At 34.4% G+C, this 15,442-nt stretch overlaps 1 protein-coding gene across 1 annotated transcript in view; it reads left to right on the top strand.

Moving 5' to 3' along the window:
* The window catches only part of LRP1B (LDL receptor related protein 1B), a 715,984-nt gene that overhangs the window by 361,707 nt on the left and 338,835 nt on the right, over positions 1–15,442 (top strand). The window contains exons 14-17 of the mRNA XM_088145133.1: positions 266–485; positions 3,403–3,592; positions 8,218–8,340; positions 10,969–11,109. Of these exons, the coding sequence (XP_088001259.1) occupies positions 266–485; positions 3,403–3,592; positions 8,218–8,340; positions 10,969–11,109 (674 nt within the window). The remainder of the gene's footprint in view (positions 1–265; positions 486–3,402; positions 3,593–8,217; positions 8,341–10,968; positions 11,110–15,442) is intronic.

The following is a 15,442-nucleotide window of genomic DNA, read 5'->3' as shown; positions in this document are numbered from 1 at the left end:
GTAAGCTGTTCCAAGAAAAGCTGCCTTTTGCAATTGACTGATGGTGATTTTGTCAATGCCAATGGTCTTCAAGTGGTATATTATTATTATTATTATTATTATTATTATTATTATTATTATTATTATTGTCTTATTCTCAGAAGAGAGAAAATGGTACTTAGAAACCTTAAACAAAAAATATGAAGGAATTTCAGGCCTTTTATGATTACAATTCTACAACTAAAATTATATAGTTCAAATAATTTTTTTATTTGTCATTTAATAGCTGGATGTATTGGACAGACTGGGAAGAAGATGAAATAGACGATAGTGTGGGAAGAATTGAGAAAGCATGGATGGATGGTGACAACCGTCAAATATTTGTGACATTAAAGATGTTATGGCCAAATGGATTAACTTTGGATTATCAGAGTAATATATTGTACTGGTGTGATGCCTATTACGATCACATTGAAAGAATATATCTGAATGGAACCAACCGCAAGGTAAAAGAAAATGCAATTCTTTTTGTCCACAGATTTTCTGTTTAGTGAATTATCTTGCCACTCTATTTATTCCCTTCTCTGTTTAAGGCTGCCTTGTTGATTACGTATCTTGTAGAGGTACCCAGTCTAAGGACTATTGTGTTATTTTAGTGGGCATAGGAAGGAAGGAAGGAAGGAAGGAAGGAAGGAAGGAAGGAAGGAAGGAAGGAAGGAAGGAAGGAAGGAAGGAAGGAGGGAAGGGAGGGAGGGAGGGAGGGAGGGAGGGAGGGAGGGAAAGAGGGAGAGAGAGAGAGAGAGTGAGAGAGAAAGAAAGAAAGAAAGAAAGAAAGAAAGAAAGAAAGAAAGAAAGAAAGAAAGAAAGAAAGAGAGAAAGAGAGAATTTCTTCCTTTCAGAAGGAAGAAATATACTTGTAATGCTTTTTGTACTGTATATGAGAGTAAGCTGCAAAGATTCGTGCTAAGTCTAATGTAAGCCTTTATTAATTATCTTAATATATTTGGCCATATTAGCACAAGAAATTATATATCAGCATTTTTAGGAATCCCATGACATTTTTCTCACATCAATATATATATACACACACATACACACACAACACACGTACACACTCATATTGTAGAGAGTAAGGAAGATGACCCGGACAGAGGTAGGCAAGAGTCATTACCAAAGCAATGAGGAGAAAAACATATCTTAAGTCTACAATGAGGAGAAATGATGTGGAAGAGGATCAGATAAACACCTCCCTAATTGACATGGTTATAAGAAGGGGAGGAGGTACAGCACAATCAGACTTGCAAGATTCTATTATTATAGCTCCTCTCAATAACAGTTGTTTTAGCTGTTTTGTGGTGTTGATTCCTGGTTTATCTGGTGGGGCTGACATGTATACACTTACATGTAGTGTAAGATAATTTACTTAGGGAATTATCTTTTTTTTTTTTTTTTTTACTATCCATATGGTTTGCAAAAAAAAAAAATTCAGGTGAGAGATCATTTGGCTTTCTGTACTGCAAACATGGCTTACACTTTTTATAATTTTCATATAGTAGGTAGAGGATATATATATATATATATATATATATATATATATATATATATATAATTTTATATTGGTCCAAACATCTGCATCCATCTACCTTGCCAAATCATATTATTTAGGAGAAAGCCTAGTTCGGGTACTACAGTTTTATTCAGCCTATAATTTAACAATCCATATTAAATTGGTGGTGATATTTTTGCACTGCTAATGGTCCCAGATTTTATGGAAGATATTTTATCATGTTTATGTTGTATTTACTATATTTTTTAAAATTTTGTACATTGCTTAGATATGCTCTGCATAATAGCCAATGTTCAGTGACTTTATATTTCCAATATGTGTGCATTGAGTTTAGATCGAAATAAATCTGTTTAGAATGATAGTTGTAGTAGCTTGTGAAAAAACTGATTTTATTACATTGTACCCCAGACCCAACATGGACATCTGTTATCAGTGCCTTCTTTCTTCTGGAATTAGTGATCCAAATCATAACCACATCATTAGAGCAGGATTCTAGGGCCACCAATAATACTGTAAATAGTTATGTAATCATGTATCTCAAAATCTACTCAATGCATCTAGTAGGAATCTGGTAGAATCTAGTAGAATCCATGTTAATAAGTAGCTAATATTAGCCAGTGTTATTAGTATCCCTGATCATTGCAGTCATAGTAGTGCTAGCAATAGAACTGGCTCTGTCTATGGCACACTATCAGTAGTTTAAGAACTGTAAGCTTTATATATTTATTTATATATATATATATATATATATATATATATATACACACACACACACACACACACACACACACACATATATATGTATATATATGCACACACACACACATACACACACACACATACATACACACACACACACACGAACGAACGAACGAACGAACTATGGACAGGACTTACAGTGATTAAACATCCTTACCCAAAGTAATGGAAGACAATGGCAGCTTTGATCTAATGCAGTGTTGTCCAAACTTGGCCACTTTAAGATGAGTGGACTTCAACTCCCAGAATTCCCCAGCTAGCATGGGGTGGCTGGGGAACATGGCTGGCTGGGGAATTCTAGGAGTTGAAGTCCAGTCATCTTAAAGTGGCCAAGTTTGGACAACACTGATCTAATGCATCTGAAGCCCCAGTTTATGGAAGGCTAGTGTAAGGAATCTGCTTATAAAGGGAGTTTATTAGTGTTCTATATACTGCAGTTTCTCTTTGTTCCATTTCATGCAAAAAATGTATTTTCCCCCCATTCCTCAGTTAATCCCTGAACACTATTTATGCCCTTGGATGAAACCAAGAATAAACAGAGAGGCTAATGCAGCAATAAGCACCTTCAAGTAGCCAAGTTTTGATTCTTTGTGGTCAACTAGCCCACTGAATTTGCACAAATGGCTTTTCCAGTACATTTTTCTAAGGCATGACAACATTGATCAATACATATTAATCTTAGTAATCTATGTCTATATGGCTACTAGGTTGGTGTGGATTTTTATTAGAAAAATGTAATTAGGGCAGAGAAATCATAATAATGGATGAGATATCTGAGGGAAAAGTGTCAGCCTTACTGAAAGTTCTGCTAAGTTATTTTCTAACAGGATGAAAGGAAGGGATGTTTTCTCTTTCTCCTCATCCTTTAAAAAACTGACAAAGAAAATTAGGAGATAGGTTTACTGTCTGAATATATTTTGATGGGTGCTTTAGAGATTGGACTAGCTTCTTTCTATAAATAAAACTTTTAATACATTTGCACACACATATAATCAAACATTCACATACACCAACATTTTTCTTAATTCCTGGTTAAATTCTAAGGCATTTGGTAATATGTTGAATGTTAGCAACTATTTAATGTCAATCAATTGCAGGTGGTCTACAGTGGAAAAGAATTGAATCATCCATTTGGACTATCACATCATAGAAATTATATTTTCTGGACAGATTATATGAATGGCTCTATTTTCCAACTGGATTTGATGGCTAGAAATGTGACACTTCTGAAAAGTGAGAGATCCCCTCTGTTTGGGCTGCAGATTTATGATCCCCAGAAGCAACAAGGTATTGAAAATAACATTTTCTGCATTCACACCATACATCACTTAAACAGTCGTTACAGAAAGAATAACTTTTTCAACATTGCTTTAGACTTTCTCAACAATCTGCTGTGAACACTAATGCATTAGATGTGTAATTAATTCTAAGTACTAAGTCAATGCAGATGTGTAGGGTACATTTAGTGAAAGATAATTACATCTTGTTATCATTAAAAAAAATGGGTTAGCTCTGAAAAAGGATTTGCAAATCATTTGATACAGTAGTGCATACAAAGCATCTCTTTTAAAATCATAAAATAGGCACATCTTCTTCCACAACTTCTTCTGCTGCTGCTTTGGAACTTACCTCTAGCTGTCTCTACGTGTGAGCTTTTGAGCTAGTCCTCAACATCATGTATTACATTGTTGTCAATAGAAATTTCTTAAAACTAATTTACAGAATTTTGTCTATTAATTATGATTGATATTGTTACTAGAAAATATGATATCAACTGTTTGCTGAAGACCATCACACTGTTGCTTTGTTTTCTTTCCCAGAGCAGGAAGGCAGGGTATAAATCAAATAAACAACAAATAAATCTCAATATTTTTTTCAGGAAAGAGTATGAAAACTTTTGAGTTCTCTAGAAATCTTCTGTAGCTAAAGTGTTACAAAAGCAAAGGATGGAGAGACTAAAGTCCTAAAATTGGCCTGATGTTGTATCCAGGAAGTATAGAGCTGAAAGTCAGTCTTGACATGGGAATTATAGACTGAATGTAATCTGCTGGAGCATCAGTAGTGAGAATTTTTCAATGGAATGACCTTTCCATAAAAATATGACACTTTCTTTAGTTTCTTGCTATTGGAATGTAGGAGTGTTGTTAGCTTGGATAACTGTCAAATACAGAAAAAAATATTGGTATGCTGTATTTAATCTTCAAATTTATCTGTTCCTTTTTTAGGTCTGATTGTTATTTCATTTTATATTTATTGGGCTGGATCAATATATAAACATAATTAAATTAAAGATGTAAATATCAGTGTCATTTTAGCTACAGCCAACCATTTAAGTATACATTTTTTAAAAACACAGCAACTATTCATTGATTTTATGTTTTTGTATTTTTCTCTGATTTGTTTGGTTTGTTTTGCATTTTAAATAGAATATCTACGTACCTACCTACCTACTTACCTACCCACCCAATACATTGTTCATCAATATATAAAAGTACAGCAACCCTGAATGAGTCCTAGACATGAAAAACTTTCAGATACTGAGTTGTTTATTCTGTACTATCTAAAGTGTTTTTAAGAGACCACTGTTCGAGATAATTTTTAGTGCTGCCATTAGTAAAATGTATAATTTCCAATCAATCTCAAAGACATATAAAAGCATCATGAAAATTGATTTGTTGTTTGACAATGGTATAAGGATCTGTTTTACTGAATAATAATAAAGTCTTTATACGCATTCAGTCTGGCTCCTTTTGAAGCCCAATTGATTCCTTCCATTTAGCTTAATGGGAATAGGATATACTCCTATGTTGCTAGTTAACTTTATGTAAACTGCTTGTAAAAATCTATTTATACTTTAATCAATGATCTCCACATGTGTATATCCTTCAAGACTTGTAGTAGTAGTTATATGGTTCAAGAAACTGAGTATTGATTTTGATTTAAAATGTATATATCTAACATGTTCTGCCCTAAACAGTCACAATACATGCAAACTGAAATTTATTACTACTTATAAAGAGCTTGAATGCCTTTGTCTTGTCACCTGAGGTTAACAAAGAAATTGATTAGTATTTTTAACTGTTCTGACTTCATCCTGAACAATGAGTTACATACTTGCAATTTTTAAGTAGTTTCCTTGTTAAAATATATGCTTTCCTTCCCATTTTAGATTTTGCTGTTATTATTCCTTGAACATTTATGTGTTTTAAAAAATAAATTATTCTAAATAGGCAACCAAAGCCTTCCCATTTACTCTTCTCCCAGGCCATGAATTAGGGAGGTGGGGAGAGGGGCTTTTGTTGCCTATCTAGAATAATGAGGTATTGTTGTTCCCTCTGGATTATGCTGTCTTTTGGGGTATTAGTGACTTTTTAAAACTGTTTTTATATCTTAAGCCTCCCAGAATCATTGGAGTTGGGCAGCTTATAAATGTTAAGTATAAATAAATAAATGCAGATCTCAAATATCATTATTCTTGGTCAAATTCCTATGTTGAAGGGTCTACTGTGAGGACCCAAGATGCAATTTTAAATATGTCAGGGCATTACAAAAATGTTTTTCAGTAAATTCCTCAAGTTGTCTCTTAGTAAGAAGCAATGTGGCAGCAATAATAAAAATTGTATTTCTACGATACACAATATAATGATTCCAAGTTGCAATCAACACTACCATTCCTGATGTTATCAATAGGTTTAGAAATCAAGATGCATTAAATCAACATATAAAATGTTATGGATGATGTATGAAATTAAGGAATAGTCATGTACTATTGTTCCTACTGATATCAGTTCATTTTCCTAGTGAAAAAAATAAAATTATGGGGTAATAAATGAACCTCTCTCTTCTTAAGGAGCCACAGTTTTTTCCTATACTGAGAATTTTATGTGAAACATTACTCTCTTTCTTACATAAGTCTGTAAGGAAGAGTATATTTGAGTATGTAAATGTATATTTATAAGTCTCAACAATTGCATACAATTATTGACATTATAAATATACATTCCTAGACCTATTGTACATAAAGCTTTTCTAAATAATAAGGCACTAGCAGGCTGAATAATATGAATAATTGAACAAAGTTCAGGGCAGGCCATAGGACCTGGAGAATTCAGTGACTGACATTGACTGTCAGCAGTCCTTTTAAAAATAGACTGGCATTCAGTCAGTTGCAATGAACCAAAGTGTTTGGAGCAACCTCTAGTGTTTTCATTTTTACACATTGTCTTTGGTCCCCATTTGGCAGGCTGATTGATTTAATTCACCTCTGTCTTTTCCTACCATCCCTAGGAAGCTTATTTTTTGGCATGTGAATGTGTGTGTGTGAGGGGGGGAGTACAGCCAAGAACAGCACTAAAAGATTGGAGGGCTTCTTGTCTAAAAATCAAAACAAACAAACTCAAACCCAATAATAATGCTGACTTTGCAAATAATGGATGAGATACATTTTAATTTTAGATAGGACACAGGAAACATTATTGGGATGGCAGAAAGAAAGATACAAAGGCAAAGCAAAGTTAACGAAGGATGAATATGAGCAGGTATACATACATATACTTATGACTCACACAGGTCACGCATGAGAGACTAGTAGTGGTGTATAAGTGAATATGAAAATGTAATCAGTATTGCCTAAAAACTATTATGTAGCTTCTGATAGTCATATTGATTCTAAGGCTAAGTAATAAAGTTGAATCAACATGGATATACCTAGAAGCTGTGCTTTACACTAGTAGTCAGTGTTGGATGGAACAATCTAAATTAAGCTTTATTGACACAGTGCTGAATAGCTAAATAGTATTACGGAGCTTGTAAATATCTAAGGTCTCTCTAACATTTGGTTTGTGGAATTAATTGGGAAAGTTCCAAAATAATGAGAAAGGCTTTCAGTTAGACTAGCTATTCTGTCAGTCTAATACTAGGCATGCTTCTGAGCTTTCCCTGGTATTCTTGAAATGTTCTTCCTCAGGGGGACAAAAGGGAAAAATGTTATTGGATTTCACCTGAATGGTGTGACTTGGGTGTATGAAAGACTTTTCAGGTATCAAAACTCTCAATGTTCTTCACAATTCCTTAGATGTTCAGAGAACAGGATAGAAATCTCAATCTTTATCTCCAAAATAGATTCAGGTTGAACATTAGCAACATACAAAAATTAAAAATCATAGAAGCTCATGGCATTTCTGTGTATGTTTCTGCATTGTAATTCTCAGCAAAGGCAGGCAACAGTACATTGCATTTTCTATGTCTCACTACATATTTAAAAAGTCAATTCTTCCCCATTCATTCTTCAGATATTCTATCATACTTAAAGTGATAAAGAAACTGAACCAAGAATGTACATGAATCAGCGATGTATCCCATTTTCCTTGATACATTTATTTATTTATTTATTTATGCATACATGCATGCATGCATGCATTATGATGGTATACATTCATTGATTTCTCTTTGGAAATGTCTCTGCAGCTGGGGGTGGGGGTAGATGTATCAGAGCCTGAGGATTTGATCTTCTTGCCTGATCATCCTATTAGTGATTCCACTGAAATCTGTGTAAATATAAACCTACCCTCTCGACCTCTCCTGTTGGTCTTAATAACAAGATTTAGTTAGATTTGTTTTGTTTTAAATAAATAAATAAATAAATAAATAAATAAATAAATACATTTGAACAAAATGTGATATGTCTCTCTGATCATGGAGGAAGGCTGAGATGCAAATGAAATAAATAGGCTTCATTCATAGAGTGTTTCACTGTGGATTTGAAGAGTAAAAGTTAAGACTGTAGGAAAGTGCATAGATCCAAGCAGTATGTCTCTAGAGAAAGGGAATTTTTTCATGTTTTTGTATCCTCTTTTTCAACATATTGCCTGAGATTTTTTTTCTTAAGGATGCTTTTTCTTTTTGAATTCCAGGTGACAACGCATGCCGTATTAATAATGGAGGCTGCAGTACCCTGTGTTTAGCGGTACCTGGAGGCAGAATGTGCGCTTGTGCTGATAATCAGCATTTGGAGGAAAACAGTACAACCTGCACGCGTATGATCTTCATGAGAAAATTTTGTATTTCTCCTGTAGGAAAGATAGTCAAAGTAATAAATATCTAAACAGGGCAGGATTCACAAACATCAAGAAGATAAAAAGCACAACATTTTGTATTAAGCACAGTGTTCATTCTCTCAGTATTTTATATGGTTTAGAGGCAATCCTTCTGAGAAATTTAATAGAAATTCAGAGTGGCAATTGCTTAATTACATACAGATGAGAAACTCATATGCGTATCAAACAGAAATCTTTAAAAAATGTTTTAAAAAAGAATAATGGAAGGCTTGGGAAGGCTTTGCTTATAACATTGCCCCTAATCCTGCTTACCCCCAGCCTTCTTTCTCTCCTAACATGAAGGAAAAGAAGGATTGAGGTACAGCTGCAACTGGTTCACCAGCCAATGCTGTGCAAAGGACTTCCTGGACATCTCCTCTACCTGCTCATTCAGGAACAGCAATTAGTCTAGGAGAATCCTCAAGTTGTGGACCTGATGTTTCAGGGCAAATATGGAAAAACACAACAGAAGTGACAGAAAACTGTGATGGGCAAACTCTATCTTGCTCGATATATAATATGCAATGAAGATTAAATTACCCCATTGGTTCAAAAATTAGATAATTTGATCTCAAAAAGAAAAAGAAAAGTGAAAAGTAGCATTGTTTTCATTTTCTTCTCTTTATATCCTTTTCTTTCTCATCAAGAGAAAGTTGCCAGTTTGTTCTCCAGCAACTGGACTTACTTAAACAGAATAAATTGTAAAGGCACCAGGCTAGAAACTGGAAGACAGTGAGTTCTAGTCCCATCTCAAGCTCAAAGTCACTTTGGGCCAGTCTCATAGCCCAAAAATGTTGCCAGGAAAACTGCAGAGACTTGTCCAGGCAGTTGCCTGGAGTGAAAAATGACTTGAAGGGACACATTTCCTTCTATTCTATTCTATTCTATTCTATTCTATTCTATTCTATTCTATTCTATTCTATTCTATTCTATTCTATTCTATTCTATTCTATTCTATTCTTTATGTAACAACATGGCCTTATTGAGATTGTCTGTCTCTTGGCTTGTAAGTATATTGCGAATGAAAATAGATAAAAATGTCTAAATGTTAACACATTTCTTATTATTTCACGTTGATTCTTGCCAACCTCCTCTCTGTGCACTCATTGTAAGTTTCTCAGCTATTGTTAGCTGGACTTAGTGAGATCCAAAAATAGCTTTTAGATCTATTTTTTAAATGTTTCCTGAGGATTTTCTTCCTACATATTTTCAAGTACATTGTCAAGGCTTCCCCCCCCCCCCTCATTTTGGATGCAGTCTTCCCAATATCTTAAAGGTCCTATGAAATTTGCACAGCAGTTTCACCAAATAAGGAATTTCCAATTTCCATTTATATTTATGTATTTATATTTAAATATGTAAAATAAATAATAAACATATCTATAACTTTAGCCTTTTTTTGTGTTCAGCGGATCTATACAGCTAAGCACAAATGGAACTAGTTGACCCATCCAATCCTAACAAACTATTACTATTATTTTCAAAAATCCCAGTAGAAAATAATGATAAACCATTTCTATATTCTTGTCCCCAAAACTATGCTGATGTGTCTGTGTACCTACCAGAAGAGCTCAGCTTGAAAACATCTTTACTTTTATTATACGTTTTAGTTATAGGATGAATCAGTATGTATCTGAAACCATCGAATTTGTAATGTATACAAAATAACACAAAAGGTAATACATTTAAAGGAAAAAAGTATTCTCTGTAATATCTTAGTGATGTAATTACAGATTTGTTTGCTAATGTGAAACAACATTTAAAGGTCTGTTTCCCCATAAACTATTTTAAAATTAAACTAAAGTGAATATGAAAGAACAGATATATGATTTAGTCAAAATATTTATTTGTAATTTGAAGAATATGTTAGTAATGATAAAACATCTTGTTCTTCAGTGCACAGGTAATTATAATACTTATATTTCCCAGTGCTTTTCTTGATGGCTGTGCTTCTGTACCTGAATTCAAGACAGTGTTTTCAGTCTGCCAAGTTCTTGAATAGTAGATTAATTGATTGATTGATTGATTGGTTCAATTTATATGGCTGTCCATCTACCCCAAGAGACTCTGGGTGACCAACAAAACCAAACCAAGGCAAAACAAAACTTTCCATTAAAACCAAACAGAAACAAAGCAAGTTGAGGCCCAATACAATGTCCACAATCACAAATCACATACAACCCATGCCAGAGCTCCCATCACTAACATCCTGGTCACAGTTCCTAGGGAAAGGGCATATATGACAGACTTAAGTGCTTTCGAGAGCCCCAGAGCATGTTTTGAAGTAATTCTGCATAGCCCTTCAAGAAAACGACAGTGGTTTGAAAAAAGCTTATCCTGATAAGGAAATGTTACCAAAAAAAAAAAAAAGCAAAAAAAGATAGCACTGGGAAGAGTTGAATAGGTCAGCAGTATATACCTAACAGGGAACACCAAATAGAGTTATTTTGAATCTATAATATTTACTAAGAGTGGAATATTTTAAAAATCTTCAAAAAAACAACCAAAAAAAAACAACCTTATGCTTCCATTGACAATAATGTGTTTTATTTCTATCTTTCCCATTAGTTAATTCTGAAGAAGTGTTACCCAAGTTATGCAAAGTGGGTGAATTTCAATGTAGGAACAAGCGCTGTATCCAAGGTCATTGGCTGTGTGATGGTGACAATGATTGCCTGGACGGCTCCGATGAGCATTCAGAGATTTGCCGTATGTATCCATGAATAATTTCGTCCATAGTTTCTATTTGTTTAATCTGTTGTTATGAGAATTTAAATATAAATATTCAAAAAATATAAGTATCTAAAGGGAATAAAAATAACATAAACATGAAAATAAATAATGTAATTCTTGAGCTACATAGGCATGCATTAGCTTTATGTTATATACTGGAAGGGCACTGCTTCTGAACATTAATCATGCTGATGATTTAAAAATCTAATGTGTTTGCTTTGATCTAATGCCCTCTGCCCTTGTTTTGTTGCTGGGCCAGGATGCAAACTCTGCTTGCAAATGAGGATAATTAATTTAAATACTTTGAAGACAGAATTACTGTGCAGAAGATTGCTAAATACTTCAGTGCTTCTTGGCTATATTTTTTAAAGGACTCCATAAAACAGACTAGGTTTGGAACAGGGTCATTTTTTTCCAGTTTTATAACATTGTAAGCAAGTCTAAGGAAATCACAACATAAGCAATAGTGTACTGTTTTTCAGATGTTTCAGAAATGACAATTATTTATGTAACAGTGGGTAGAATTTTTGTTTCTAGGAAGTCTTAAACTTTTCCCAACCTGTTTTGATTTATAATGATAAGAAACAGTGCAGTTCCATGCAGTCCCATAGTGCAGTTCCATGCTCTTGTATATAAGACCTATAATGCCAATCTTTTCCAGCAGAACAATACAATAAAATATCTCCCAGATCACTGCTTAAAATATACACAACTCCTCTAAGTATGGGATTGTGCCAAGGAGAAACTATATCTGTACTTCTCAGAATGTGCATGCTTACATGTGAGCATTTGTGCTGTCTAAGTTTTGCAAATCAAACAGGTAAAGTGATGGTGTGTTCTTCTCCTACCTCTTAGCTCTCTTAAGGCTCTTCCTGTTTTGTCTCAAGAGTCTGCTTCTCCTTTAGGGCAAGAGTGGTCTCTAATTTCTCCCATGCACCATGAAAGAAAAATCCATTCTGTTCCAATTAACACTTTGAGAACCCCATTTTTTTCTACCCCATGGAAGAAAACCTGCACTTTACAACTCAAGTATTCAACTCCTTTCTCAACCCTTTCAACCTTGCATTTGAATCTTATTTGTGATACCTAATGTTTTGTCACAATACATTTTGGGCAGTATGGTTGTAGATTTGAAGGCAGTGAACACCAAGTGATTTACTGAGCAAAGCAAAAGAATTACAATTTTTACTATAGGCAGAAAAACATTCACAGGCAATGCAACAAAACAAGAAATGACAATAATAGAGGAATAAGGATACAGAATAGAATAGAATAGAATAGAATAGAATCTTGTGTTCTTTCAGCCCTCTTATCATCAATAGCAACCGCAATAGTTCCTCAGATTACCCCAGCTAGTGTGCAGCACCCTTTTTGGGAATCAGGTCTAAACTGAAGGCCTTCCTGAGGCAGGTTCTCAATGCTTATATAGCATTTACCCATAATTAAGCACATTTATTGTTTATGCTTCTTGCCAATCTGTTCTCAACATTTACATGAGACAGTACTAACTCATATATCAAACCCTCCCTGCACAGGTGGCTGGACTTAGAAAGTGATAACACTTTTGAGCTAGGCTATATCAGAAAACAGTAACTAAGAGAAACATATGTGAGAGGTAAAGAAGGAAATGGGAAAGCTCAGAAGTTTGTTATAGAAACCTAAAGTCTGACCAAGCTATGCTATGTAAAGGAATATACTGTTGAAGAGAAGCTATTTTATACAGGAAAGCACAGAGGGAAATAGGATCTACCATCTATTGCTCTATATTTATTAATCCAATTTATATGGCTGCCCATCTATGAAACAAACTCCGGGTGGCAAACAAGATAAAAATAAAGGATTCAATTAAACCAAAAACATTCATCCACCCTTGCATATAAGCAGTTTAGTTCACACATGGCCTCTTGTGATTCAGAGGTTATAGAAGGATATAGTTCGATCATCAGCATACTGGTAATACCTCACTCTATATTTAATAGCATTAGAGAGAAGATTGTACTTTGGGATACTCTAGAGCAAGATTCTAGGGGCTGACCTACAATAGCTTAATATTTTCCACTGGAACCTTTCCACAGATAGAAGCTGAATTACTGAATTACTGGTATTCTAGGAGAATATTATGGTCAGTAGGATCAAAAGCCACTTTTGATCATTGAATGATTGATTAGCTAATAAAAACTACTTGCAGAAAATTATATAACTTTCTCCATGCATGTAATGAAGCCTTTTGAATTATTCTGAATTATTCAAAAGAAAGTGAATAGGTGTCTTCATTATTGATACAGAATATTACCTAATCACTTAATAATCCTATTTATTTCAAGAAGATTTTAAACACATGCTATACAAAATAGTCCCTCCCCCGACATACTGTAAATGCCTTAAGAAAATTATACATTACAATTGTGGTGCTGATCTTCAAAGCTCTAGTTTTTGATATCTAGCCAAAAATTATTAGTATGAAAAGTAAGTGTCTCCTCCAAATGTGTAGAAGCTCAGTATTAGCAAAATTTGCTTGTAATAATAATAACAAATAAAGTTTATTAGTGTGCATGTATTAATAATCAGCTTAGTCCTGACACCAAGGTTTTTTTTACACTCTGAAGCACTATGACTACGTAATCATCTTTTTCATATGTTCCAACATTTCACACATGGAAATAAAGGCTGTCTTCCATATAAAATCCTTATTCATATATATAACATTACTATCTTAGTATTTCTCTCATGCACTACTGAAATTTCTCCTCTGTCTGCTGTCCATTCTTTACTCTGACACAACTTGTCTTGGATTCTAAAGTGTTGTATAACAGGTCCATTGTTATTGTTATCTTTCTAATTTTGGAAAAGTATGAATGAATAAAAGTGAACATCAATTTGCTCACCCTTCCAATCCACCAATCTTTTCTCACAAAATAAGAGAGAAACAGATTTATGCAAGATATGGGAAGTTCTCCCCTTTGTCACTAACTTTCATTACTATATCTAAAATGTTGCACTGTATTTAATTCTATGTCTATAGACTGATAATAAAATATGTACCAAAGGAATGGAAGAATGGATTCCCCTGTTGATCTTACTTTCACACAGATCTTTCTACTTGCTTCATTTAAAATATATGTAGGTGGAGAGAGAACAAGAAAGTCCTAAGTCTTTTGATATAACTCTGAACGTAGCCCACTATCCCCAATTTAAGGGAAGGGCAATTTACATTATTATTGTTGGTCGCATAGTCAGCCAGATATTTAGATTGGATTTGGCATTTTTATCCACCTATCGAGTCCTTCCCAAGGACCTGGGATGGGCAGATGTTGTTACTTGATGGTGTTAAAGGTATTGTCACAGGATGTAAGCTGTTCCAAGTAAAGCTGCCTTTTGCAATTGACCGATGGTGATTTTGTCAATGCTGATGGTCTTCAAGTGGTGCTCCAGGTGTTTTGGGATTGCACCCAAGGCACCTATAACTATTGGTACTATCTTTGCTTTCTTTTGCCACAGTTGTTCTACTTCTATTTGCAGGTATTTATATTTTGTGATTTTCTCCAGTTCTTTCTCTTCTATTCTGCTGTCTCCAGCTATTACAATGTCCACTATCCAGACTTTTGTGTCTTTCTTATCAACAATTGTTAAGTCTGGGGTGTTATATGGCAGGTGCTTGTCTGTTTGAATTCTAAAGTCCCAGAGTACTTTACCTTCTTCATTTTCTATTACTTTGTCTATTTTGTGGTCCCACCAGTTCTTGCTTGCAGGCAAGTGGTATTTCTTGCAGATATCCCCATGCACAGTTGTTGCTACTTGTTTGTAATCAGTCTGTGCAATCTTCTTGCAGCAGCTAACTAGGTGGTCTACTGTTTCTTCAGCTTCTTTGCAGAGGCAGCATTTGCTATCTGTTGCTGTCTTCTCAATTCTGACTTTGTATGCATTTGTTCTTAAGGCTTGGTCTTGTGCAGCCAGAATTAGCCGCTCTGTCTCTTACTTCAACTTTCCTACTCTTAGCCATCACCAGGTATTGTTGTTATCTGCTTTGCCTTTCCTTCCTTCCTTCCTTCCTTCCTTCCTTCCTTCCTTCCTTCCTTCCTTCCTTCCTTCCTTCCGTCCTTCCTTCCTTCCTTCCTTCCTTCCTCCCTCCCTCCCTCCCTCTTTCTTTCTTTCTTTCTTTCTTTCTTTCTTTCTTTCTTTCTTTCTTTCTTTCTTTCTTTCTTTCTTTCTTTCTTTCTTTCTCTCGCACTAGTCATGTAATACTTTGTCTTGCCACATCTCTTTTCTATTCTTCATTTGGTCTTTGTTGTAGGACAGTTTGGTGTTTTCA

This window comes from Python bivittatus, unplaced genomic scaffold (assembly GCF_059951505.1).
Source record: "Python bivittatus isolate LINGU-HERP-01145 unplaced genomic scaffold, Pbiv_v1 ctg000480_np1212, whole genome shotgun sequence".
Lineage (NCBI taxonomy): Eukaryota > Metazoa > Chordata > Lepidosauria > Squamata > Pythonidae > Python > Python bivittatus.
This window is presented reverse-complemented; position numbering and strand designations above follow the sequence as displayed.